The following is a 27,330-nucleotide window of genomic DNA, read 5'->3' as shown; positions in this document are numbered from 1 at the left end:
CAGCTGTTAAGCGGAGCTATCAAATGTCATTTAATCTCCTCGTGGCTGCCTCCTGTCATTAACCCAATTATGCATGTGCTAATGATCCCGTCAAATTACCTCAAATCTAAATAGAATTAGCTGGGCGCCAGGTTACCGCCCCCTGCCGACGGCTGCCGGCTCCGATTGGTCGACCGATTGCTGGCCGGCTGCCGATTGGCTGTCGCTGTGCGCGGGGCGGGGCCAGCGGGGCGCCGCGCGGGCGTCACCTGTCGGCGCCGGCAACCAGTCAGACCGAGCCAGTGCGGAGCGTCGCGCGCGCCGCCGTCACCGCCGCCGCGACCGTGCCGCCGCCGCCCGCCCGCCCGACGGGCATGACTGTGGAAACTGTGGAGCCGGCAGACATGACCGTGGAGATCAAACGCGCCGAGGAGGGCGGCCGAGCCGGCGGCCAGCGGCCGGCCGGCGCCGCCTCGCCGCCGCGACCCGGCGGCTTCATGATCACCGACATCCTGAGCCTGACGCGGCGCGACGAGCAGCCCGAGCGGCGGTCTCGGCTGGCGGCCGGCCCGCCCGCCGAGCCGCCCGGCCCGCCCGAGTCGCCCACCGACCTCACCGTCCGAACGGGGCCCGACGCCGAGACGGCCGACGACAGCGACGGCGACTGCGACGGTACCGACGAGGGCGACCGACTGAAGCCATCGGCGGCGACAGGTCAGCTGGGGTGGCTCAGAGCGGGCGGGGTGGCTCAGGGGCAGTGTTTGTGCCTTGTTTGCCTTTTCGTGTTAGGTTTCCATGTTCCGATGTTTCCTTGCTCGTTAAATCCTCTTACAAAGTGGTGTCATAAATGATTTTTAATTACTCTTGGCTACGTGCATGTGTCTTGGGGAAGCGGCCTGAATACTTTGGATATTGCCTTCAGCCCCCTTATCCCTTACTCATTTAGCCGTTGTTCAATGTTCAGTGTGATACGGTGAAGCAAAATGTGTTTTCATCTAAGATTAAAACCATGTTTATGAGCTTATGAACTGCTTCCAGCATGTCTGATTGATACTGGCCGGACGCCGGTGAAAACAGGGCGCCGGAGGGCATATTAATCACGTGACATTTGGACCTTCTCTCCCTTCGTGGGCCTTCTACATGCTACGTGTGAATTTCACGAACCTTGGTCAAATAGCCCCAGGCGCCCTGTTTTCACCGTCGTCCTACTGGCCTCCCACCTGCTGGCTGCTCGTCAATTTTGCCAGTGTGTCACACCCACCATCGCACCGTTCCCTATCGCTTTCCCCACCGCGTCCCATTGCTATTGCTGCTCGGGGCCGCTAGAGTGGGACTCCAATACTTCTTTTATTGGGCGCTGTGTATTTAGGTACTGCTTGAGCCCATACGAAACTGGCGTCCACTGCTTGGCCTCATCGGGCGATGTGCGTCCACTGCTTGTGCCGTGGGATGCGCTCACTGCTTGGCCCATCGGGAGCTTTGCGTCCATCGCTTGAGCCCATCGGGTGCTGTGCGTCCACTAAATAGGCCCAACTATCGTCAGACTTCACTGTTTGGGCCCCCTGCACGTGTCTTCTGGTGCCGGGACGTCCACTGCTTGGGCCCATCGGACACTGGGCGTCCACCGCTTGCCGGACACTTCATGTCTAATGCACGGACCTGTCGCTCACTATGCGACCACCGGTGGGTCCGTTTGGCACTAGGCGTCCTACGCTGGATTGTATCACTGAACCAAAGCACCTGGCCTCCCTTGGACGGGTGACCGTTGACGAGTGGCGGGGTGTGAGGAGCGTTTATGGGCGTCCGTCCGGCTCCGATACGTCAGTCCCGTCACATACCCACCGGTCCTGGCGGCCGCGTCCGACGCCCATTTGGATTGCAAAGTGGGATAACCGGGCGGCCGGCGCTCGGCTGGGTGGTCCACGCGGGCGGTGGAGCGGGCGAGCGGGCTCGCGCTGGTGGCAAGGGACGGTCCACATTGCAGACTCTTGATTTGTCTACAGGATGACGGCAACATACGACTCTCATTAGGACATTTGGCTAGCTTTGCCATAACTTGTCATGACATCAATGTCATTCACACCACGGCTAGTCTGCCATATGCCTTCGTTGCTGGGACGTTGTCGTACTGCGACTGTGAACCTATAGTGGTCCCCCTCCAGCCCGGGTCGTAACAGCGGCCCCGCTCCCCCCCCCCCCCTCCCCCCCCGGGGTCGTCCGGTGCGTCAGCCATGTGGGCCGTCCGTCGCCAACTGTGTTTACCCCGGCTAATGTGTCCGTCCATTTAGCCATTTCCGCAAATTGCCCCCGCACTGTGCAACGACTGCGAAATTGCAGTTAACGACCCGGGGCCCTCTCCGAGTGGCGGGCGACATGCCATCCGTAGTCAGACTGGGGTGGAGGGTGGAGGGGGGGGGGGGCGGTCATGGGTTCATGAAACGGTGCAACTCAAGGCGCCTGAGGACTGCCCTAGCGATACGAATAATGTCCCGTCCTGTGGCTGCTTTGGTGGTGCGACACATTTTGTTCTAGGGCTTAGAGTTGAGTGAACGACCTTGCACAGTGCACACGAGTAAGACAGACCAGCCGGATGTTGGAAGCTCTGTCTAGAATATTGTGGAAAGACATGTGCAATGGCTTACCATCCTCTTTTGCATCGCAGTTATCTATGTTTCACCGTATCAATTGAACCATGGTATATGTAGAAAGCTTCCGTCACAGTCATGCAGTAGCTGCATTTGAGAGCTGAACCTGAGCGAAAAAAGCCGCGGCTGGTGCACCTGGCTCCGTTCACAGTTGACTCAGCCAGGCCGACTGCGTTTAACTTCCGTTACGCTAATCGTGCCCTAACCATGCCCTAACCTGCCGCACGACAGGCCAGCCGGAGGTGCCGGCGTCCGCGGACCCCGGTCAGGCACGGCCGTTTCTTTCATTTCCGGCGAGCGGCTAATTTCCTGCAGAGGTGACTGGGGCAGTGCGTCCCCTCCCCCACACCCCTGGATGCCCGGCCATCCCCATCAGGCACCCGCGCCGCCAATCGCGTGAGAAATTTGCCATTGCTATGGCAGCGCGGCAGCCGGCAGCGAGGCACCGGTGCTCACACAACTGGCACGTGCCGGTAAGAGCGGGCCGGCGAAAGAGCAGCGTCGGCCGGCGGCGACGCGCCGCTCGAGCACGCGGCCGGCGCTGTTTGCGTCCCGCCGACGAGAGGGGACGCATGTCCAGCCTTTGTGGAAATAATTGCCGCACCTCGCGGGCGCGCGGCGAAAATCGGCGACACGTGCCCGCATGGTAATGTGCGCCCCGGCGCCCACCGTAATTAATGGACAATGTAAAATCGGCGACGTGTGCGCAACAATGAATAACAGGGGCGGAGCGAGAGGAGCCCAGTGGCCACGCGGCCCAATCGATAAATCAATGCGCTCCGCAGGGGGCACCACTTGCCAGCCGTGCGCCAATCGGTCTCAGCTGCTGCCCCTTTGCCTCCGCAAATCGGTAAATGCGCTGGTCCTTTGATCAAAGTTTCCGGCTATTAAAGGATTGTCAGTGGTCCGGAACTGGGGGTCCCGGCCGCTGGGGGAGGGGTGGGGTCTGTGTTTGAGAGCGGGCAGCACCGCGCGGCGGTCAGTGACACCTCATTAGCGGAGTTAGAGTCACCTGTCCCTTTCTTCGGTGCCGCTCGGCTGCTCGGCTCAGCATTGGTAAACTGCCCGCCTGTCGCCACCGCTGACCGCCCGGTACCCGCGGTCGGGACCGGCAGGTGGTAGCGGGTTCAGGGGCCTGTGGTCGTGTCGGGGGTGGGGAAGGGCGGCTGACGTCCGGTCCGGGTCTAATCATGACAAAAAGCGATACGGGGTGGTGCTTAATGCCTGCAAAGTAATCGCGAAAACGGAACGCCAGGAAAAAAGCGCAAACCGAACGCTCGAGCCAGCGGGGGATTCCGGCGCTCTTTCGTGTGCCCTGCACACTGCACACTGCAGGCGGCTGGCGCTCTTCTACCAGCCCCGTTTTATCGATACTCCCGGCTCACCGGCTTTCCTGCAGTTCACGTTTCGACACACAAATGAAAAGTATCTTTCGATGTTTGTTTTTAAGCATTATGGTCGGCCATTTTGCACTCGGACACTAATGGTGGTGGAAAAGATACGCCAAGACCAGTTTTGCAGTTGGCAAACACTCTGCATGTCGCGCCCCTCACTTTTTACCTTCTGCAATCGGAGCCAAGAGGGACTGGTTTTGAAGGAGAATGCGACAGAGCTTGAGGCAGACCGGCCACCGCATCCTCTTCATTGCAGCAGTTAGCTTTTAATTCGATATTTATGGCCTCTACTCTAAAGGCTCAAACATTTGACGGATGTTTTGCAAAGTGACGCCACATTTATCAAAAGAATGTGTGGAATTACTTCAGAGGCAAAAGGACCGTTGCGCATTACCGACGTTAAACCCAGCGGTCACATAATATAACACCTGGTTTCGCTAATCGACAGCATGAGACATGACATTTGTGAGACTAGACAGCCACAGCACGCATAACAGTCACCCTGTGGTATGGACGCTACAACAGTTAGGCTTTGAGAAGGGCACACCGGACTGAACAGCACTAACACGACACATCGCCCTGAGCGTTACGACAGAGTCGAGAATCCTGACGACTGAATTCCGCTGCACGCTGCTGGTATGGCTCAGCTGGTGACATTTTTATCATCAAAAACAAGTTGGATAATCTGGCTCTCTGTTTGGTTTGATTGAGTGCTTAAAATGCCAGGAAACGTGTTCCATTAACCACATATTACAAGCGTCAGCATGCTGCTGCACAGTGGTGCTGGTGGCTGCACGGCCCACGCAGCCCGGGCGACGGCAGCCCCGGTGGGCGCAGCCCGGCCCACTGCCGCAGCGCCCGACCGGCCGGCCGACACCTGCCACCGCGCCGGCGCCACCCGACCACGGGCAGGAGCTCAATTTGTCGCGTTGCCGCTCGTGAAATTGTTCCGGCGTGTCGCTGTCGGCCGGATGTGCCGTGCGGTCGCTCCGCCCTGCCCTTGTTTTACGGACGGCTGGACGCGCGCCTGCCGCCGCCGCCGCCCTCCGTTCGCCGCCGCCTCTCGCCGCCGCGGCCGGCCGCCTCCCGCTGCCTCTGGCCGGCGTATTTAACACCTCCAAGGTGGCTGGGCGGCTGATCAAAGTAGCCGCCGAGTAATTGGTGGGCCGAGCCGGCGGCTGGCGGGCCGCTCACATGCGCCGACCGGCCACCAGTAGCATATTAACGACCAGATATTTTATATATCGCTTATGACTGGTCTCTCCCCCTAATTAGTCCTATTTAGGAGGGCAGACGGGCGCGTCCGGCGCATTAGGTGCAGTGGCGAGTGGCGCTCAATTACTGCCGAGCTGCCGCAGCGGACCGGCCGCTCTGCACGGCTGCATAGAGGCAAATTAGTTGTAATTAGAAGGCATGTACTTTGAATATCAAATGGAAATGAAAATTATAGCCTGGACGAATGGCTAACGGGTTAGCGGCTCACTGGTAATCTCAAAGAGCGAAGGGATAGGTGCAAGCGTGTAACTGGCGGCGTGCTTTGGTCATCAGCAGCATCCCAGCTCGTGGATGCTGCCATCTCCACCATGCCGGTGGCGCGGCGTCACCATCCCCGCACTGCTGGCAGCGCTGCCGACTCGGCCGCTCGTGTCGCCTCAGAGGCGACTGAGACGACGGCGGCGGCGGCGGGGGCGGCCGCTCGTGACGGCCGGCTGCCGCCGCGCGCGGCCACCTAATGCGGTGGCTCGCCGCGCCGCTCGCGCCGCGCCGCTGCAACCGCACCCGATTATCGGCCGACGCGCAAATGGCACAATAAATCAGACCGGCGACGGCGCGCGGCCGACCGACCGCGCCAGCATACGGAGCCAGGCGACATACGGTATACTCTGCGGACGGCATACGGAACGGGCCTTCATACGGAGCAAGGCGACATACGGTATACCGCGGACGGCGTACGGAGCCAGGCGACAGATGGTATACTGCGGACAGGATACGAAGCAAGGCGACATACGGTATACCGCCAACGGCGTACGGACCGCGCCGGCATACGGTACTGCAGACGGCATACGGTATACCGCGCCAGCATACGGAGCCAGGCGACATACAGTATACCGCGAACGGTGTACGGAGCGCGCCGGCATACGAAACGGGCCGACATACGGAGCAAGGCGACTCAGGTGGCATAAACTCTGAGTCAAACATATCATAGTTACAAGTATTAATTTGAGGCGGGTACGTTGGTAATTGGGGCAAGCTGCCATCCAAAACTGCTGGCGGGCTGTCCCGCGGTCAGAGTCAGACCGAACTCGAAGAGAACAATGCTGAGCGCAACAGAGGGCTGAAGTGTATAAAAAGCTTCAGACTGACTGAGTGGACAAAAGACAGCAAACAACGGACGATAAACGACTAGAAGGCTTAATAGCTATGGATTTGAATGCAACTTTAAACTTACATCAATTTCACAAAACCTTACACTTTATATCGGCTCATATCGGCTTATGCCACGAACTGATATCAGCAGGGGCGTCGCCACGGATTTTTGAGTGGGGGGGGGGGGGGTCGGGTTTCTAGTCTTCACCCGATGGGTAGGGGTGTTTTTTTTTTGCCACACTTCCCAGTTTTGTGCGTGCGTATGTGTGTGTGCGCGTGTAACAAATCGGCGCGCAGCGCCGCGAAATTTGGTATAACCTATTAGGTAGGTATACCTACCTACATCACTTGCGTAAAAATTATCACTGGTCACTTAAGGTCAGGTCGCCATGTCAAGTTCAGTTGTACGGTATACCTCTATCACACTTTCCCCTCTCGCCATTCTTGAAGCTTTTCTCCCATAACTTCGAAATTTGGTACACTGTATACCTAATGTATGGGGTTATACGTGTCAGCAATTCATGATTCTGAGGATTTACATCTATGATCTGGAGGCAGGTCAAATACGTGACCTCATCATTAGAAAATAATGAGAAATTAGAAAAAGCACGAATGCCTCCTGCTTTAAAAAAGTTCGTCAGAAACGCAAAATATCTTTGGAGCCATGACAAATCAGCTCATCATTGCCAGGGACAGGGTGCAACTTATGGCGAGTGATGACTCGAAAGGTCATTAGTGGAAATGTCCATCGATGGCCACCAGCATTATTTCTACAACTTTTGACGAAGACGCGGTAGAGCGATGACAGCACCTGGAAGGTGTTCACTGTTCAGTTAAACAACACGGATCCATTCATATGCAGCAGGAAGTCCTTTTTCGATCAGGACATAACGTTGACCTGAGGTCGTTTTAACGTTAATTCTGAATGGTCAAATTTTAACTCATGTGACGCGTCTCAAAGAGATAAACACGGTGGTGACAAGACAACATATGTAAATACCATACAAATTCACGGAATCTAAAGTTATTGCAAAGCAAATGTTTCGGCAGAATCTGTCCAGTTAGCTGTTTGCCTTCTATGGGCAAAACATAGACCTGAGATGAAATCTGACGCGAAGCTAGCGAAAGAGCGTTGAAAGAGCTATCGAATGTTTTCTGCTTCACTGTAGCCCTTCTATTGGTGGGTTCCCAGTCGCTAACGTATAGCGTATACTTAACCCTCAAGGCGGTGGGGGGGCATTTTTTTGCCCCCCCCCTTTAGTTTTTTCGATATATCTCGAGAACCGCTGCGCCGATCGTCACCAAACTTTCAGTACCCTCCCGGGAGCAGCTAGCGCACATGGTGACCAAAAATTTTTCAAAAGGCTATGATAGGTTGGCCGCTAATGACGTCAGAGTGACGTCATTTTTGCCATTTTCGACCCAAAAAAAGGTTTCGCGGGAAGAGCTGTCAGGCCTACAGCTTTAGAGATACAGAAAAATGTGTCAAACATAAAAGGTGTGAAATCAAAAGGGCTATAAAACTGCTATTTCAGTTTTTCGAATTTTTTGGATTTTGACCCCCAAAAATCAAAAAATAGATTTTTTGAATATAATAGCCAAAAATCCACAAAGTTTTTTGAATTTCGAAAAAACCGGAATATATGTGATAGCCCTTACCGCCTTCTATCCACATACCAAATTTGAGATCGATACCTCTTTTTTTGGCCAAGTTATAGCGAAAAAACTGTTCAAAATTGATGACGTCAAATTTTCAAACTCAATTGTTAGCAATTCTAGACCTCGTAGCGCAAAACAAAGACCACCATTAGACTCCCCGTGACGAGCTGCATCGAATCAATACCCATTTTATGCAAAAATATCAACTTTGAAATTTGACCTTTTTTGACCTGACCTTGACCTGACCTCCACCAGAAAGTGACCTAAACCGTACCTGATGGTCTTATTACCAACACCATTGAGTTGGAAATGAAAAACTGGCCATAAAACATGCATCGCATAACCTTAGTAAAGTTGGGCTCATGTGGTGACCCTTGGTGACCTTTGGTGACCTGACCTGTGACCTGACCTGGTATGACCAGTGACCTCTAATAGCAACATATGTACTAGACAACTGACGCCTTATCGCTGATTTTCGACAAAATGCGTTTTACTCGGTGTTATAGCGCTTTCCCTAGAAGCCCCGTGAACGGTGAAACATTTTATCTTTGACCTGACCTGTGACGTCATCGGTGACCCCAAGGTCAATGAAATTTGGTTTCCTTCAACGAATTTGACAGGGCTATCGAACGCCGTTTGAATTTTCCGGATCCGTCCAGTAGTTTCGGAGATACGGGGGGGGGGCAAAAAAGTGCCCCCCCCCCCCACCGCGCGGAAGGTGGCTGGTAGGCCCACCGCCTGCCGGGTTAAGTAACGCTGAGGTATGCTTTCGACCCCTGATCGATCTAGAGGTTTGCGGAAAAAAGAGCATGCTGCCCGTGACGAGAGAAAGCCGATGATACCCATTTACAAGGTTTCGGGTCATCTCAGGACTCAGGTCATCGCCAATACATAAGTAGGGAAACTCGGGACCTGCTAGAACTTCGCGAATGTAAGTTGTGATGGTTTTTCGAGGTTCTGATTACGAATGTTATCTTAGTTTTGAACGAAGACGATGACTCCATGCATTTGGGGTTGATCAGGTCAGGTCAGATCGACCAGTACCTAATAGTGGATGACCACCACCGATTGCTTCCTAACATGTTATATGTATAAGCAACACTACTTCTTAAATGTTCAGATGGGCGCTAAGTTCAAAATCAGCTCCAAAAACTATCCTATAACTAAATTAAAAGCAAGTTATGAAAAAGTGAACCAAGGTAATCTTTATTTGAATCAGGGATATCGAATTATTTTTAAGTAGGTGATTAACTCGAGCGCACCGGAAGTTCCGTTGCAATCGGCTCCTTTTTGCGCGACTTCTTTGCGAAAGCCCGAGACGGTTTCATCTGACTCCCTTTCCCCTACATGTGCAGTGTGCACTGTACAGCTAGTTGTGACGGTAGCCATGGGGCTGAGGCTAGTTTGTAGTTTTGTAGTTAGGTACTGATCCGACGAATCGACTGCGACCATTTTTTTAACCCTCGCCCATGTAGGGGGGGGGGTTGGTGCAACCCCCCCCCCCCTGAGGTTTTTCTTAGCTACACGCCGAACCGTTTCAGATAGCCTGCTCAAATTTTCAGTACCCTATGGGGCATCCTTTGCGCAACTTTTGGTATTTTTTTTGTCAAGGTCATGTCAGGTCACGGAGTTATGACGTCATAAAGGGAACAACCTCCGGCCAGATTTACGCTAAATTGGAGATTGCTTCACATTGGTATAAATGCCGACTGACCTGACACACTGATGGATTGTTTTAGAATCAAAACTGGCTGATTTGACATTGGCACAATGTCCGTTGACCTTTTCAAGGTTACTAAAGGTCAAGGTCAGGTCAGTGACCTCGGTTGACCTGTAATGACTTCTTGCACTTGTATGCCTTTTCGGGGTATTTTGATGCCCTGAATTCGAATTTGCTATCCATTTCAGGCATCGTCGGTTGTTTCTTGTAGTTCATTTTGGGTCAGGGTCAGGTCAGTGACGTCACACGCCTGACGTGACCCAATGCACAAATGACCTTGCAGACTTCCGATGCTCCCAACGCATCATTTTTAGAGTTATGACATCGAAATACACACCAAACGATAGAGAATTGATCAAGGATCACGATAGTGAAGGTTTCAAGTCGATATCTCTTACCGTTTTGCCGCAATCGGCGCGGAAATCTGAAAAAAGTTCGATTTTTCCGAAAATTTGACCTTTGACCGGTCATAAGTAGGTCAAATGTTGACCTAGGATCAAAAAATATACCATCAATCGCGAGATCTCGTTGAGAGCAATCCGTTGGTCTTTTCCGCTAAGCTCTACGACGCTCCGTTTTCAAACGCCAGGGGGGGTCGCACCAACCCCCCCTGCATGGGCGAAGGTGGCAAAACACCGTTTACGGGCGAGGGTTAAACGATCAGACGAACGCTCGGGGCAGTTTTGGCGCGTCCAATCCTTTGAGGGATAAAAAGGTACTAGAATGGTGGCTACTTAAAAACATTGTTGTGCTGGTGTTCCCCGCCCACAGCTATTGACCTTTAGCTAATTGGCTAATTGGCTTTAGGGAGCTCTTGAAGCGATTCTGAATCTGATGTATTTGTTAGTGTTGCTGACGCCTGCTTCACTGACATAAAAACTAAAAAAGCATACTCAGCATCGCAAAAAGTGGGGGGTCGACACCCCCAGTTTTCAAGAGTGGGGGGGTCACGACCCCCCCCCCCCCCCCCGACCCCCCCGTCGGCGACGCCCCTTGATATCAGCTTATATTTACTAATGATATTTCTACCAGCCCCCTCCCCCAAGCGATAAAATTATTCCCGCCGACATGAAGCTCAGTTTGCCGACATGAGACCTCCTGGTCGCTAGTACACCGATAATCATCCTAACAGAGAGTAATTGACATTGTCATCCCGGGTCGTCAAGAAACCACAGAAAATGGCTTAACCGGAGACCGGTTGTCTGTGTTGACATCCAAACCGCAGCCGTCCACTGTCCAGGACACTGTGGTAGCGGTATCCATCGGCGTTCCAGCGAACGGCCGGAGACCACCGACACCGGCACTCTAACAGGCTCCCCATCGAGCGCCCAACCGGCGCCCACCCCCAATCACCGGCGCCCTGACGAGCGCCCCAACGAGCGCCCAACCTGAAGAACGACGCCCCGCCCCAAGCCACCGTCGTCGAACTGTTGGAGGCAGGAGATGACATCACATCGACGAGAGCTGACAAAACAACGACGGGAAACGGTGTTCTTAGTTATTGATCGACCACAAGTCGCTTCCAAAATTAGCGGACTTTGGGTTTAGTGCACTGCAAAACAGAAGATTGATGCAACAGTGTGTATAAAGAAACAAAGAAAAACCACTAGGCCGCAAACCAATGCTCATGTCATAAAATATTATGCCCACTGTTCATCTTTTATCAGCTATTTAAGGAGCATTGTGCAGTGTGGAAAGATGTGGATTACTATTTCATACTTCCATTACATCATAAACATTTTAAAGTGTGTATCCGGTTTGAGTGCCGACAAAGGCATCGACTCATTTCGTGGTTGATAGAAACGCGGACGATGAGAAAGGTCTGATATGAACTGTTGTTCACTAGCCACAGCTAAATAAGACCATCGGTGAGTAGTCAACCTTGAGGTCTAGGGGCGTGAGGAGAGGTCGCCAGGCTAACGCTCCCTCATGAACTTCGATATATGCACTTACAGTTGATCAAGTTTAATATGTTTTCTAAACGTTGTTTGCTTCTTCTTCTTCTTTTTTTTGTTGTTGATTTACCACTTCCCTTCGCAGTAGTCCGATTTGTCTTTACTTACAGATATATGCAGTAGCACCAACTTGACATCCAATGACTTGAGCAGCACTTGGAAGTCTTGAACTAAAAGTTTTCGTTAAGAACTGTACAAGCAGTTTCAAGACGGCATTTCCCGACTCAAATATCCCAATCGGGCCGCCGCCAATCTTCGGATGGTGTTAGTGTTATGTCCTACGCGTAGCCGGCGCAGTCTCCAAGCACTGCGGGACAGCCCTCCTCCCAGTGAGGGAGACTTCAACGCGCAACGCCGCAATACCCAGCGCCGGCCGGGCTGGATGCGCTTCTCACACCGCGCTTTTCACACTCCAGGGATTCTTCTGACTGTGATCCGAGCCCTCCGGATAAGTCCCCGCGTCCGTCCGGTTGGGAATTTGTTCATTTCTCTGGTTTCTTTTTGCTCGCGCAGTGCTTTGGCCACCCGAGTACCGACCGTAACTCGGTACTCGAGCGCCTCTCTTCTATACCTGACTATTCACGGCACTCGCTCTCCGGTCTCCGCTCTTAGAGGTAGGTAATCGCGGTACCCGCTCTATGGTCGCGGCCTGGAGGTGGATGGTCGCGGCACTAAAGGCCGCCGCCAGCAGCCGCCGGGTCCGGCTATACATATTGGGGTCGTGACACCGCCATTCGACACACACGGACCTATTGTCGTCGTTTACCAATTAATAGAGAAGATTGGACAGTGGAGAGTGATGGCGTTGTGTCGGTCGGCTGGCCGGGCAGAGGGGCGGTGTCGGCGGTACCTCTGCCGCCGCCGCCGTACCGCCGGCCGTAGCCCGGGGCCGCGGTGCGGCCGCCGGCCGCGCCGCCCAGCTCGCAGCGCCGCCGCCGCCGCCGCCGCCGTAAAGGCCGATTTATGCACACGGCTAATTCCGACAACAACATTTCCACCTTTTAACTGTATCATTATGCAAAATTAATGCGGAGCGGCATTGCCAAGTGCAACTGGACACGACACTAGCGAATGCGATACAAATTAGGATTTAGTGCCAGCCGAGCCGATGGCGGCATGGTTTAATTATAGGGCCGGGCAATCGGTGGCGCGATTAGCGGCGCTGCGGCGGCAGTGGTGGCGCGGCGGTCGTCGGTCGGCTGTCCAGCCATCGCGCCGCTGCCGCTCCGGACACCTGAATAATTTACCGGCCTCGTATCAAAACTTTGTTTAAGCGTGAACGGCGCGGGCGCGCTCCACCTGTCTGCGTCCAATTCGAGGGCGTTGACCGGGCGCGACTTTGGCAGCGTCAATCGCACGTGTCCGAGCCGAGCCGGTGCTCTGTCGGCCAGGGGGGCAATTTTCCGCGTCACGCCAGGCCGTCACCACGTTTCAACTAATGGAGCCCGTTACAGAGGCGCCTTTGTCCGGCAGCGCCATGATTGAGTTAATGCAAACACACGGCTTGTGTGGCGCGATCACCTAATGGATTATCATTGGCCCCGGCCGGCGGCACAATGCCGGCCCTTTGAGCAGAGTCGGCTGCGTGCGGCGCTCGCTCAGGCGGCCACAGTGCCGTAATGGGTGTGTGCCGCGGGGGCAGTGTCCCCTGCAGTGGCCGTGTGGCCGGTGTCACCTGCCCTGACCGTGTGTAGGCCGCGGGGGCGGTGTGTGTGCTGTGCTGTACCGTCCCCGCGCCGGCCGGCCAGGTGTCGGCCCAGGGCCGCCGGTGGGAACGCCGGCCGGCGCGGCGCGGCGCCCCATCACCGGACCAGAAACGGCCCCCCGCCGGCCGGTAAGCGACACCGCCGGAACGCGCGCTGATGACCTGTAATTATGGTATTTTCAGCGAATTAACTTATGCTTTAGTTAGGCATCTGGCGGCCTGATGGATGGCGCCGACACCGTTCCCGGCCGAGAGTGGCCGCCGGGCCTGTATTTGTAAAAACAAAGGCTCCAAAGACGAATGATATCCGGCGAGCGGCTGTTTTTTGGTATTGGGCACCAGAGCGTGTCGGCAGGGCCGTTTCGCTACGATGGAATCAAAACCACGTGCCTACCATTGCCTCTGTTTCCCCCAGAGACGGGGAAGACAATCTGAGCTCACTGGTAATGTCTTCACCGACATGCTCACACCCATTTAACGACAGTGTTTGATTTTTCACAGACAAAGACGGTTTATCGCCGACGTCACAAGGTCAGAACGGCTGCACGCTCAAGTCGAAGAAGTCGCGGAAGGCGAGGACAGCCTTCTCCGACCATCAGCTGCAGACTTTGGAGCGGAACTTTGAGCGGCAAAAGTACCTGAGTGTCCAGGACAGGATGGAGATGGCTGCCAGTCTGAACCTGACCGACACACAGGTCAAAACCTGGTATCAGAACAGGAGGTGAGTGCAACCATCGGGTTTGTTCTTACAACTTTGTCAATACACCAACCATTCAGAATAACTAATTGTTAGAAAAGTCTACATTCCTTTTTTATAAATAGACATTATAGACAAATTTGAAATCCTCGACAATTTTAAATCAGAACATAGCCGACAGCATGGTGAGAGACATTCTGTACATAATTTGAGCAGTACATGTTTGATGTGATTGGTGTGCTGTGACTGTCAGTGTGCTTGCATGAACAGATGGGATGGCTGTTCCGCTTTTCTGTTGGTTCAATAAGTTTATGATGTTACCCCCGCGACAACATTGTTTAAAGTAGAAATCGTTGTAGGTCACTAGTTCCTAATCGGCCTGGCTCCCTGCACCGCCAGCTTGGCACCACAGTAGGCGAGCAGCCAAGACCCGGTCGTTCAGGCACTCCCACCCACTGGTAGTTTTCTACAGACCGAAACTTTTAAACGTTCCGTCCTCGAAATGATTAATAACCCTTTCCGAAACTCCCTAACACGTTCAACTTCGCCTGGCGACACGAGTTACACATTTACTGGGTGTACGCGGTCGCATTCAATGTGGAGCGGTAATCAGTGCCTGGACGATATCGGAGCGGAAAGGGTGGCCGCGCTGGAAAGCAGCACCGCCGGAGCCGTGTAATGACTCTGTCCAGCGGCGGCACCTAATGACGGCCCGAGTACCGGCCCTATTCATCACGCTCCGACGGCGGCGGCGTCGGCGGCGGGCCGGTCGCGCGCCGCTCCGCGGGAACCGACTCAGCCGGCCGGACAATTGGTTGACGAAGGATGCGGCTTCCTTAATTCAGCCAGTGTGGCCTCGCCTGAGGTTCTGTCAACCTTGAGCTGGGTCGAGTGAGCGCCAGTGAAGTGCGCCGAATCTGTCTTTGACGCCTGGCGGCACTGAACATGTGTCGGCACCTACCGCGCTGGTGCGAAGAACTCTGGCACAAAGGAACACCTGGTCCGTGATACCTATACATCATGAACGGCATGTCGTACATGCTACTCGATTTACGCAACAAAGTCCACTGTTTCCTGTGCGTGCTTCGTATGCACCCGGTAAAGACGCTGCCACCATGACATGGCCACTGGCATGGCAACAACACAGCCAAGGCACAGCTATACGTGATCTCTGTGCCGCATTGAATGCACAAAGCTTCATGAAGCTGACATTCAGCATTGAGTTCCCTTGCCTCTCAGGCAGGTGGGTTTCATTCCTTTGTTCCTCAATATGAGCTTGCAGAAAGACAAGTCTCCCTTCTCGCCTCGGTCCGTGTCTTCCTGTCTCGGTTGTGTCTCGCTGTCCAGGGCCTCGGCTAAGGAATTTTGACTGGTGGGCCACTTGGGCAGTGACATGGACTGACCTTCGCAGCCATAGCCCCCCCCCCCCAATTTTCGATTTCTCCCCAGATTTCGGCCACTTCATTCTGCAAAAAAACGTCAGGATGGCATTAAAAAATGTAAAAAAACGGGGCTCGACCCCCCCCCCCCCGACTCTTCAGAGAGAGAGAGAGAGAGAGAGAGAGAGAGAGAGAGAGAGAGAGAGAGAGAGAGAGAGAGAGAGAGAGAGAGAGGAGAGAGTAGGGACCCACAACCCTCTCAGTGGTGCTAGTCCCGCGGTGCACATAAAATCGACAAGCACGGAATATTTAGTCTACGACATATCGTAGTACATATCGACATGTCGTAGACTATATATTCCGTGGCACAAGTATGCACACAATATTGACGCAGATTATAAAACTTTGGACGATAACTTCGGCCGTGAGTGGATCGCTCGCCGACTAGTCGAAGATTCGGAAGAGGTGGCAAAATGTGGACCCGAGGACCCGGTCCAAAGAACCAGTCTGGACCCATATGGGTCCAGACCGGTTCCTGGAAATTTTCTGACGAGTCCAACCGGGTCCTACCATAAACTGTACATCTTGCACACTACACATTATTGCAAAATATGAAGTGAATGAAGTGAATATTTCTTGGCACACAGTAGCTCATGAGTGGGAAATAGGCTGTTTTACATGATGCAACTAATGATACCTACAAGTAGTTTGTATTTGTAGTGAGTTGAATATATTCGGAGACGGACGATATGTAGGCCGCGTGCACGGCATGTGAAAAATGAAGGGAAATAACGAGAGATGATGAGAGATGAAGGAGGTTGTTGAAAAATACAGTGAACATGATGTGAAACTTTGTTATATTTGAGCCTGATATTAAGTATTAAGAGTGAACCTATTAAAGTGGTGGCAGCGGTGTGTGCTTGTCAGTATGGCGGACCATCTGACAATTGAACGGTTCAGTGTGGGTACAGTGAATGATTGGAAATTGTGGCTAGAAGATTACTGCATCTACGGCCAACTAAAGAAATGGAACTCAGATAAGCTGGTCGCCAACCTGCGTTTCTTTGTGTCCGGTGACATCAAGAACTGCGTCAGACAGATATGTTCCGAGTCACCCACAGCAACACTCGAAACTGTGTCTGCAGCCGTCGTGAAGCTGCTAGGTGGGACGCCGGATCCGATCATTGCCATCCGACAGCTGGACTCCGTGTGCTACAACGGCAATGTCGGACAAACCCTGCTGTCCATCGGAGACCTCATCCAGCTGGCGTACCCAACTATCACGGACAAGGTTCACAGAGATCAGATGACCTGGATCCACCTTCAGAAGCTTTTACCTGCCGAGTACCAGCGAGACCTCATCAGGGCAGGAGTGGACCAGCTAGACACCGCGGTGGAGCGCATCCGGGCCTTTGAGCGAGCCGATGCCACTGTCCGGCTCCCACCCGCGGGCCTGAACAGGGCCCAGAGCAGCACTTCCACCGCCCATCAACCGACGCAGCCGCAACCTACGGCACCTTCCAGAGCCTGCTATGTCTGTGGTCTGCCCGATCACGTCCGAAGCACCTGTCCATTTCAAAACGACATATGTGGTCAGTGCGAAAAACGGGGACACCTCAGCACCGTGTGTCGGGGAAGGCCTCGGCAGTCGCGTGGACGCGGATCGGTTCCAGGGAGAAGCTGGGGAAACGGTCGTCAGTCTGCCCCACGGGGCCCGAGGCAGACTGTCTTCAACGGCAGTACCGTGGCCCCTCTGACGTGGACCGGAGAGGACCAACTGACGACACCAACACAGCACCAGCAGAATCCGCTGTTGCAGTCGGCGAGGCCGTGGATACCACTGCAACAGCCGCCGCCTCCCGAGTCGCAGCACGGGCCGGGAGCACTGCAGACGCCGACATCGCAGTCGTGGATGCCACTGCAACAGCCGTCCCCTCCCGAGTCACAGCAGGAGCCGGGGCTGCAGACAACACTGCAGCAGACGCAGCGGCAACACTGGGCGCCCGCCAGACTGGACATCCGGCAGTAAGGACGACTACCCCAGGCCGGTATGTACCGCTGATCATCAATGATCAAGACATCGTCTCCTTGTGTGATACGGGGGCCGATCATACCGTGGTTCGTCGCGACATTCTAGCCGCTGATTTGCCCCTCCTGCCTGTTGGTCGGCCAGTAAAACTGGCTAACAACGAACAATGCACGGGGATAGTAGGCCGCGCTTATGTCCAAATTCAGTTGGGGCCATTCAAACAGCGTGCATGCGTCTATATAGCTGACAACTTGTGCGAGCCCTGTCTGCTAGGAGCGGATATTTTAACAGCCTCGGGGGCCATGATTGACATTTCCAAGGGTGAGATGATGGTGTCTGGGGAGAAACTGCACATGACAAGTAAAAGGGGACAGGGAGACGCGACACAACAGTGGAGTCGAACGGGGACCGTGACGATCGCTCGCACTATCGTCGTTCCCGCCAGCAGTGAAATCATCATGCCTGCCAATGTGAATATGTTTGGATGTAGCCGATCCAGCGAGCCGGGACATTCACTGTGCTGTGGGGAGGGCCCAGATAGTGACAGGAGTTTAATGGGCATAATCGAGGGTGATTCAGAGTTTGAAAACAAAGCAGATCTATGTGTGGCTCGCCTAGCAGTCACCGTTTCAGAAGATACTGTGCCGGTCAGGCTCAGTAACCCATCCGAAACTCCCGTCACGATCTACCAAGGGACAAAAATAGCAGATTTCGAAACCGTGGATGAGTCCGCTTTCAGCGATGCAGCGGACGCAGATACCGAATTTTGCCCTGACCGCGCCGTAGCGCACCTGGAGGAGCCCTCACGCTCACAGTTTTTGGCTCTCCTTGTAAAGCACCGAGAAGTGTTCACCGGCCTGGGCCGCACACACGTGGCAGAGCACACCATCCCGACTGGAGACAATCGACCCATTTTCCAGGGACCCCGACCCGTGCCAGCTCACCTGTCTGGTGAGGTCAAATCCCAGCTAGCGGACTTAGTGGCAAAGGGGGTACTTGAGCCAGTAGCCGACTCTGAGTGGGCCTCTCCCCTAGTGCTAGTCAAACGGCCAAATGGGGGTCAGATCAGGATCTGTGGAGATTTCCGTCGCCTGAACAAAATCACAACTCCCTCCGTCCAGGTCATTCCCAGAATGGACACCTGTCTGCAGAGGCTCAGTGGGGCGATGTATTTCACCTCACTTGATCTGAAAAGCGCCTACCACCAGCTCCCAGTAGCTGAGCATGACAAAGTCAAAACCACTGTCGCAACCGAATTTGGCCTGTTCCGATACACGACAGCCCCCTATGGAATTCAAGGGATACCCCATTCTTTCAACCGGGCACTGAGATTGGTGCTGGCTGATGTTCCTCCGGAAACGGTCATTCAATATTTTGATGACGTGATGGTGCCCGCCAAAACGCTGGAGGAGATGCAAACCAACCTGGACAAAGTTCTGTCAGCCCTGAAAAGGTCTGGCTTAACTGTGTCCCTGAAAAAGCTACAGCTATGCCGGACGGAGGTAAGCTTCCTAGGATTCAAGGTCAGCGCATCAGGGGTACAGTGTGACGAGGAGAAGGTCAAGCTCATACAGGAGTGGCCCGCCCCGACTAACGCCAAACAGGTTAGAGTTTTTCTTGGATTGTGCGGGTACTTACGCCGCCACATCCGTGGGTATGCGGAGCTATCTAAGCCACTCACTAAACTCACAGAAAAACACCGTCCCTTCCGCTGGGGTCCCGAGGAACAGACGGCTTTCAACAGTCTTAAAGAGGCACTGAGCTCGCCGCCGGTCCTGGCACTACCGGTGTTTAGTGAGGAGGCGCCCCCGTTCGTTCTGGATGTGGACGCCAGTGGAACGGCCGTCGGAGGCTGTCTGATGCAGGGCGACAGGGTGATCGCATTCGCCAGCCGGGTGCTGACCAAATCCGAGCGGCAGTACAGTGTCACAAAACGTGAGCTGCTCGCGATCGTTTGGGCCACTACGCACTTCAAGCAGTATCTGCTGGGCCGTCGGTTTCTACTGCGTACCGACCATTCGGCCCTGCAATGGCTCTTCAACATGAAAGATCCCACTGGTCAGCTGGCTCGGTGGCTGCTGCAACTGTCCGAAATGGAGTTTGATATCATACACCGCCGAGGTGCTCTCCACAATAATGCCGATGCGCTGTCGAGATATCCTCACCCCATGACTGAGCAGGAGCAGCGTATCGCTGGGTCTGCCTTCCGGTGCCAGATATTCAGGGCAAACCTACTCCTCCTGACAGTCAGCTGCTGGACCCTCAGTCGCAAGCTGCCCCGGTCGTTTCAGAGTCGCGGGTTGACTGGGCCGACGAGATCCAGGTCAGTCCAAGGGTCACAGTAGCGCTGGAACAGCAACCGCAGTGTCCACTCACACTCGGGCAACACAATCTTGGGTCTCAGGCATCGAGTGTGCCCAACCGCAATGACCAGTTGACGATCAGCCCGCCGAGGCCTGGAGCGGCCGATCGAAGCAGTATAAGCACACCGGGTGATACCGAAATGCTCCCGAAAAATGACCATGACAGTCAGTGTTCTGATCAGGTCCCGAGTCCGTCAAATGTAGCTGAAACGCCGGCTGTTTTGACAGCCGCAGTCACGCACTCCACCATTGTCCCAGTCACTATGGCCGAGTTTCACAAAGAACAGGTAGTGGATGAAGGTATACGTGAAATCATGGTGTGGAAAAACCGTCACATAAAACCAAAAACCGAAAGTGTACATACTCAGCACGCACTGCAGCTTATGCGCGAGTGGAAACGCCTCGTACTCAAAGGCGACCAATCTGTACTGTACAGACGGGCACAACCCTACAGAGGCGCTCCCTCGTGTTTACAGATTGTTGTGCCACAGCACCTGCGGCGAGGGCTGATGGAATCCCACCACCGTGGATTGGGGGGCGGACATCAGGGGGCTGCCAAGCTGGAGAGTTCACTGAGGCGCCAGTTTTACTGGCCAGGGATGCAGGCGGATGTAAAGGCATTCTGTCAGCAATGCGAGGACTGTGCCCGTCGCATGGACCCTCCTCACCCGCCAAAGGCTCCTCTCGGCTCTCTGCAGGCCACACAATTTATGGACAGACTGGACATTGACATTATCGCTGGTCTACCCGCTAGTGAGCCAGATGGATATAAGTATATCTTGACATGTATTGATGCCTTTACTCGTTTTGTTTGGGCATGGCCACTGAAAACACAAGAGGCGCCTGAAATAGTAGAAGGGCTGATGGACCATGTCGTGGGACGTTTTGGTGTGCCCAAGTCAGTGCATTCAGACCAAGGTAAAAACCTGGTGGGTCACGTAGCTCAGTTGTTCTACGAAAAGATGGGCATAACACAAAGTACCACGACAGCGTACCACCCGCAGGGGAACGCCTACTGTGAGCGCAGCCACCGGTTCCTGATGGACACTGTGGCCAAACTCACCAGAGAAGAGCAGCGTAAGTGGCCGCGGTACCTGAGTGCCGCCGTTCTGGCCTCCAACGTCAACACGAGTACGGCTACAGGCTTGTCGCCTTATGAATGCGTCTTCGGCCGGCCAGCTCCGCTGCCGACCGCGCTACGGTACAGTAAGGTCTCGGACGCCGCCAGCAGCTCGGCTGGGAGGGTGCCCAGGGATACACTTCAGTATCTCGCAGGTCTGCAGCGCACCCTAAATCGCTCAGACCAACAGCTGCTCACAACCAGTGTGAGCTCTCACAACAAAAACAAACTTCGGCATGACGAGCGCATCGTCGAACACATCTACGAGCCAGGAGATCGGGTCTGGTTGAAACAAAACGCCGTGAAAGGTGGAGAGTCGAAAAAGCTGTCCTCTCAGTGGTCAGGACCTTACCGTATCGTAGCCAAACGCCGCAATTGGACCTATACCATAGCGCGTGAGGGTGAAACCATGGAAACCACAGTCCATCACAACCGTCTCAAACCCTGTCATTCAAATCTGACTAGTTCACATATGCCTACACAGGGCCATCCCACCCGCATATGGCGACGCAGTAGGCCTCCGGTCAATCAGCGGGATCAACCAGAACCTCAAGCTCCCCTCCATTCCACCTGCTCCAGTCGGGCTTCCCAGTCAGGGAACGGTGCACCTCTACCACAGGGAGCTAGCTCTCCAGGCCGTACAATGCCTCTGATTCCTCTGGGCAGAAGTGGGCCGTCTTCTCCAGGGGTGGTGGAAACGCGGTCAGGTCGGGCGGTTCGACCGCCAGTGAGGTATGAAACATGGGAATCATAGCAAACTGTCCTGTTTTAAAGTGTATGTTTTAGTTAAGTGTATGTTTATAGAAAAGGTGTTTATTTTGCATATGAAAGGTGCATCAACTGGACTATGGTTTGTGTAGACATGGCCAAGCGTATTGTGTACCATACTGGAAATGTGTGTGCCGTGTGGTGTTGTAGTTAGAGGCAGAACCTTTAAGTTGAAAATGTATGGTTACGGGGCGGAACCTCAGTCACGTGGGGGTACTGTAGTGAGTTGAATATATTCGGAGACGGACGATATGTAGGCCGCGTGCACGGCATGTGAAAAATGAAGGGAAATAACGAGAGATGATGAGAGATGAAGGAGGTTGTTGAAAAATACAGTGAACATGATGTGAAACTTTGTTATATTTGAGCCTGATATTAAGTATTAAGAGTGAACCTATTAAATATTAATCGACTTTTGGAGAACCGGGTCCAACTGGTTCCGATTCCAACTAAGGCCGGGTCTGACTGGTTCCAGAAATGTCCAGCCGGGTCTGGTTCGAGTCTGGTTCCCAAAATTTTCATCTTTTGCCACCTCTAATTCGGAAGCGGTCGGACGGGATCGGGCGTTGTTGGGTGGATCGGGAGGAATTGTGAACAGCACGAGTGCAACTTTATATATAAAGTGGGTTGTAGCAGGAACCCCCAAAAGGGGGTTGTAGCAGCAACCCCAACATCTCTGAAAATGATCATTAAGCCTATTGGTGTCGCATGGAAAATAATTGACTCAAAAGCCCAAGCGCACTGTGCAACCCTGATATTTTCTTTAAAAAAAAACTTAGTTATCAACACGTTCACTTCTGGTGAACAGTGTCCCAAACTTCAGATTTCTCTTGGGTGTCTGAGTGGAAAATTCGAGCCACCCAAAATGTGAGAGTGGAAAATTATCCTTCTTATTCTTGAGTGTCATCTTCAGCCCAAATTTTTTCTTCAGATAAATTTTTGGAACGCTGACTGTGAACGGTTCGAAATTCGTCCAACTGGTCAGATGTGTGACTGCAAGCATCATACCGGTGGTGAAGACGCATAATATCGCTTGCAGACTTCAATCGGCTGGAAGTCGCCGACACTACCTCTAGTTTGACTCTGGCTTATATCGTGTCTATCGGCGAGCCGTCTGAGATCGCTCGCAGGCTTATCCCCGACCGTCTGAACTGGTCTGTTCTTTATTCGTAGTTTTTCTTGTAACCGACTGGGCTGCGGCAGATGCTTATGTGACTGCAACCACTCCATCGATCGGAAAGCTTGCAAGAACTCTTGCAGACCTCGATCGGCTGGAAGCCGCCGACACTATCTGTAATTGACAGAGGCAGACGTCTTTCGCGATTATTGCATAAAATTTAAAGCTTGGTCACACTTCACCGGATTGGACCAACGGACGAGAAACGGACGAGAACTGTCAGCGTCCGGTGATGTCCGTTTGTTTCCGTTGGACGTCCGTTTGTCATCCGTTAATATACGTTCCACGTCCGGTGGTGTCCGGTTGAGCACACCGGACACCACCGGACATGGAACGGATATGAACGGATGAGAAACGGACGTCCAACGGAAACGAAAGGACATCCCCCGGACATCACCGGACGCCATCCGGACGCCGTCCGTTTCTCGTCCATTGGTCCAATCCGGTGAAGTGTGACCGAGGCTTAGTCCACTTAGTCCACTATAGTTCACTTTTTACCCCAAGAGGATATTGCAAACAATAGGTTGAAGTTTTTTTCACAAGAATATGTTTCACCGATGGGTACTTTACAGCCTGAAAATGTACGATAAGATCTGCTATTCAATTTGAAATGTGAAAAATGTGAAAACTTAGATTTTTCGGAAAATTACTGGTGGGCCAAATCGTTGAGGCTGGTGGGCCATTTCGGGTCACTGGTGGGCCATTTGGCCCACCAGTTAACATGTTAGCCGAGGCCCTGTCGCTGTCATTGTGCTTCTCGGCTGTGTTTCGCTGTCTGTGATTTCTCGTCTTGTGTCTCTCGGCGGCTTCTCATGCCGCGGCGTTCAGTGTTGTCGCTCCAAATTGCCCGCCGCTGCCGTCTAGCAGCCGCCGTGGCCGAGCGGCGGCGGCGCGGCGGCCACCTTCCGTGCCGGCCGGCCCGCGCGACCCGCTGCACTAACGCTCATGTGACGATTTAAATTGCAAGCGGATGTAATATGTAAAGTTTATCAGGCCTCGCCACCACTTATCATGATTTATATGCTGTGGCAATTACATAAATCTTTCAATAATAACTGGCTGCAACCGCGGGGTTTAAACGTTATTGCGCCGCGGCTGCACTCGCTCGGCTAATCGGGCTCGGCCGAGGAGGTGGCGGCGGCGGCACGACGCGCTCCCACGGACCGCCTGACGTATGTTTGCTGACGTGCGGAACACAGCCTGATGTATGTCTGCTGATGTGCGGATTGACCTGACGTACATCTTGTGACGTGCAGGACACGGCCTGATGTATGCTTGATGACATGCGGAACGCGACATAACGTTTGTGGTTGGATGTGCGGATTGACCTGCACTATGTCTGAGGACGTGCGGAACACCACTTTGAGCTTGTCTGATGACGTGCGGAACACCGCTTGGAGTTTGTCTGGTGACGTGCGGAGAATAGCCTGACGCTTGTCCGGTGACGTGCGAAACATGGCTTGGAGTTTGTCTGGTGATGTGCGGATTAGCTTCACGTTTCTTTGGCGACGTGCGGAGAAGGGTCTAAAGCGTATGTCTGCTGTCGTGCGGAACACAGTCTGGAGTTCGGTGACTTACGATTGTGGGATGTTGGAAGTGTGCAGCTAGCTGTCTGTCTGGTCGGCTCGAGCTCCCGGGTCTGTGAGGCCGGCACCCACTCACCGCCCCGCCCTCTTCTCCTCCGGCAGGACCAAGTGGAAGCGTCAGACGGCCGTCGGCATGGAGCTGCTGGCAGAGGCCGGTAACGTGGCGGCCCTGCAGCGGATATACGGCGGCTCGGGCGTGCCGTGGCCGTACCCGGCCGTGCCCGGCCTGCCGGCGCACGGCGTGCCGGCCGTGCCGCCGCTCACCACGGCCGCCTACTACAGCCAGCTGGCCGCCATCCAGAAGCCGCTGGCGTACCGTGTGTTCCCGCCCGGTCTGGGCCTGGGCGCCGCTGCCGCCGCCGCCGCCGCCGCCGCCGTCAGCACGCCGTCGTCGCTGGCGCCGCCGGCCGCGGCCCTCTCGGCCTCTGCCGCGCTGGCCTCCTACTACAGCCGGCCGCCGAGCACCAGTCGCGTGTGAGACCGGCCCGCTCCCACCCGCTCAAAGGGCGCCGGGCGGGCGCCGCGCCGGGCGCGCCGTCCAGCCCGGCGTCACAAGGCAGCGCCCCGCCACAGACGCCGCCGCCGCTGCCGACCGACGCCAGCCTCTGGCTTCACGAGCAGCGCGGCTCGAGCAGCGACGTGATGCCGAGTGTACAAGTGTCCCATGTACGATATGTTGATATCAAGTTTATGGAGTGCGCCACCTGTGATTAGGGCCCTGCAGTGTCCCATTTTGTTTGACCAAAAGTGCGCGTTGTAAATTATTTAAATCCTGTATACAGAGCGCAGATTCCTTGTTGATGCTGTTCAGTGCGCGCGGCTGTGTGCGATGTGGCTTTCGTGTGCGTGATGTGTATGTGTGGGTGTTGTGTGTGTTTGTGTGGGTACGTGGGTGGGTGTCTGTGTGCGTGAAAGTGCGTTATGCAGATGCTATCTGCAGATACAGTTGCAGTGATTCTTTGCAGATACGTTTTTATTCGTCAGTGTGGCCCTCGGTGGCGTGCACGAATAGTCAAATAAACCTGATACATTTGACCGTACGCGTGTGGAGTGCAGGCGATCAACAGGGGTAGGGAGCGATCTAGACTGTGCCCCACAGTGACTTGAAGTGAAATGTGGAGGCTCGAAGATAGGGACCATTGGTTGGTAATTGGTAAACCAGAAGTGCCACTCTTGCGGTACTCGTCAATTCAAGGAGTAGTTCATCGGCAATTGAAAATGACAGATCGACTTAAAACGAGGGACATCGTTACACAATGAGGAGGAGCATTCAAGCACCAGATCGTTTCCAGCCATAAGCAGTGGCACCGACGCTCTCTTCCTCTGCTCCTTTTCAATACTACGGCCGTTTTATTCTTCTAGGACAGGCAGATAGGTATCGGTGGCATTCTGCAGCAATCGAAGGCGCTTGGCCTGAAGTATGCTAACAAGATATCGAAACCAGAACCTCAGGCGAAAGACGAAAAGCTTTTATTCGCTGTGAATCAAATCAATCCCAATTGCCAGTTGCCAGTTTCGCAAGTCATCCAGCTTTACTTTTCTTTTGGCTGTTCCTCACGGGGGATTCTCACGCTTAGCAGTGAGATTCCCGGCAGACCACCTGACATAATTGAAAATTGAGAGCCCAATAGCAATAAGGATTCAAAGTTTGGACTGAGCAAACTCGACACAGCGACTATAAACCTACAAGCATTTTACAATTTGTTATAAACAAATAGAACGGTATCATTAATTGATAGTACGTATTATTTCAGGCAAATAGTCCGCATACATATGTATATGTAGTGGAATCTTGGGAGAGGGCTAACGGGCACGCATTTCTGTAATCTTTATGCTACCCATGACAAGCAACACATTTGTCGCTCCGTTTAATGAGTATTCGCTAGTAGTCATAGTAGGCTAAGCACCTAGCTAGCTGGAGCTGGATGGGATGCTAGGAGCTGTGCTAGATGCTGGTATGTAAGTACCTACGTTACGTCTGGCTGTTTTGTGAGCTGGGCGCTGTTGTGGCTGGTTGTTTTATGTACTGCTGGCGCTGTTCTGGCTACACTGGCTATGCTGTTTTGTGAGATGAATGCTGGTAAGATTGTTGTTCTGTGAGCTGCCTCCTCCTCTCCCTGGCGGCGTGTGAACGGAGCAGATCTCTCCCGATCAACTCGGCAGCTGGGGCGTGCATCATTCCGGGCAGTCATGATGACTAATGTCGCACCATCACTCAGCTACCTAGTCCGCCTCGGCAGCTTTCGAGAGACAGCGACTAATTGGCCAACGGGATTGTCGTTTTCAGCATCAGCGCACGTAGACACCACAAAACATCACGTTTCACGAGCGTAATAAGTAATAGCAGCAGAAGCAAATAGCATGTAATTATTTTCAGATCATAAACCTAGCACAGAATATCACATCCCTTTCTCTCTCATACTTTGCGGCGTGCACTGGATTCTGAGTGGTGCTGAATGTGAAAAGGTACCTACCGGCCACCCTGGCCCTGCAGCACGAGCCGACCGGACTGCATCGCCCATATCCAGCACCCGAACGGGATTCTCTCTGAGGTAAGATAATTCACAGTTCTGTGTTTTAAACTACATATATGATTAAGCTAGTTCATAGGGAACAAGCATCCGTGAAAGCGTTGAATTGATTATACGGTGGGTAGAGCATATCGACCAAACTGGGCCCCACTCGTCAGTTAGCCGCGCCCGTGGGCCCGTGCCCTTCCTTCTGTTACACTTAATGGCAAAACGCATTGCAGGAAGAGTGTTTGCAGGAAGTGTTTACTGGACCGAT

At 53.7% G+C, this 27,330-nt stretch overlaps 1 protein-coding gene across 1 annotated transcript; it reads left to right on the top strand.

Annotated features, from left to right (window-relative positions):
* The first annotated feature begins 271 nt into the window (after positions 1–271).
* On the top strand, positions 272–25,578 carry LOC122373526 (homeobox protein B-H1-like). The gene is made up of 3 exons (XM_043351665.1): positions 272–693; positions 13,926–14,145; positions 24,646–25,578. Exons 1-3 carry the CDS (start codon positions 354–356, stop codon positions 25,019–25,021), a joined length of 936 nt encoding a protein of 311 aa, XP_043207600.1. The 5' UTR covers positions 272–353; the 3' UTR covers positions 25,022–25,578.
* The last annotated feature ends 1,752 nt before the right edge of the window (positions 25,579–27,330 follow it).

The sequence above is a fragment of the Amphibalanus amphitrite genome, unplaced genomic scaffold, assembly GCF_019059575.1.
Source record: "Amphibalanus amphitrite isolate SeventyFive unplaced genomic scaffold, NRLGWU_Aamphi_draft 001510F_arrow, whole genome shotgun sequence".
NCBI classification, from domain to species: Eukaryota; Metazoa; Arthropoda; class Thecostraca; order Balanomorpha; family Balanidae; genus Amphibalanus; species Amphibalanus amphitrite.
This window is presented reverse-complemented; position numbering and strand designations above follow the sequence as displayed.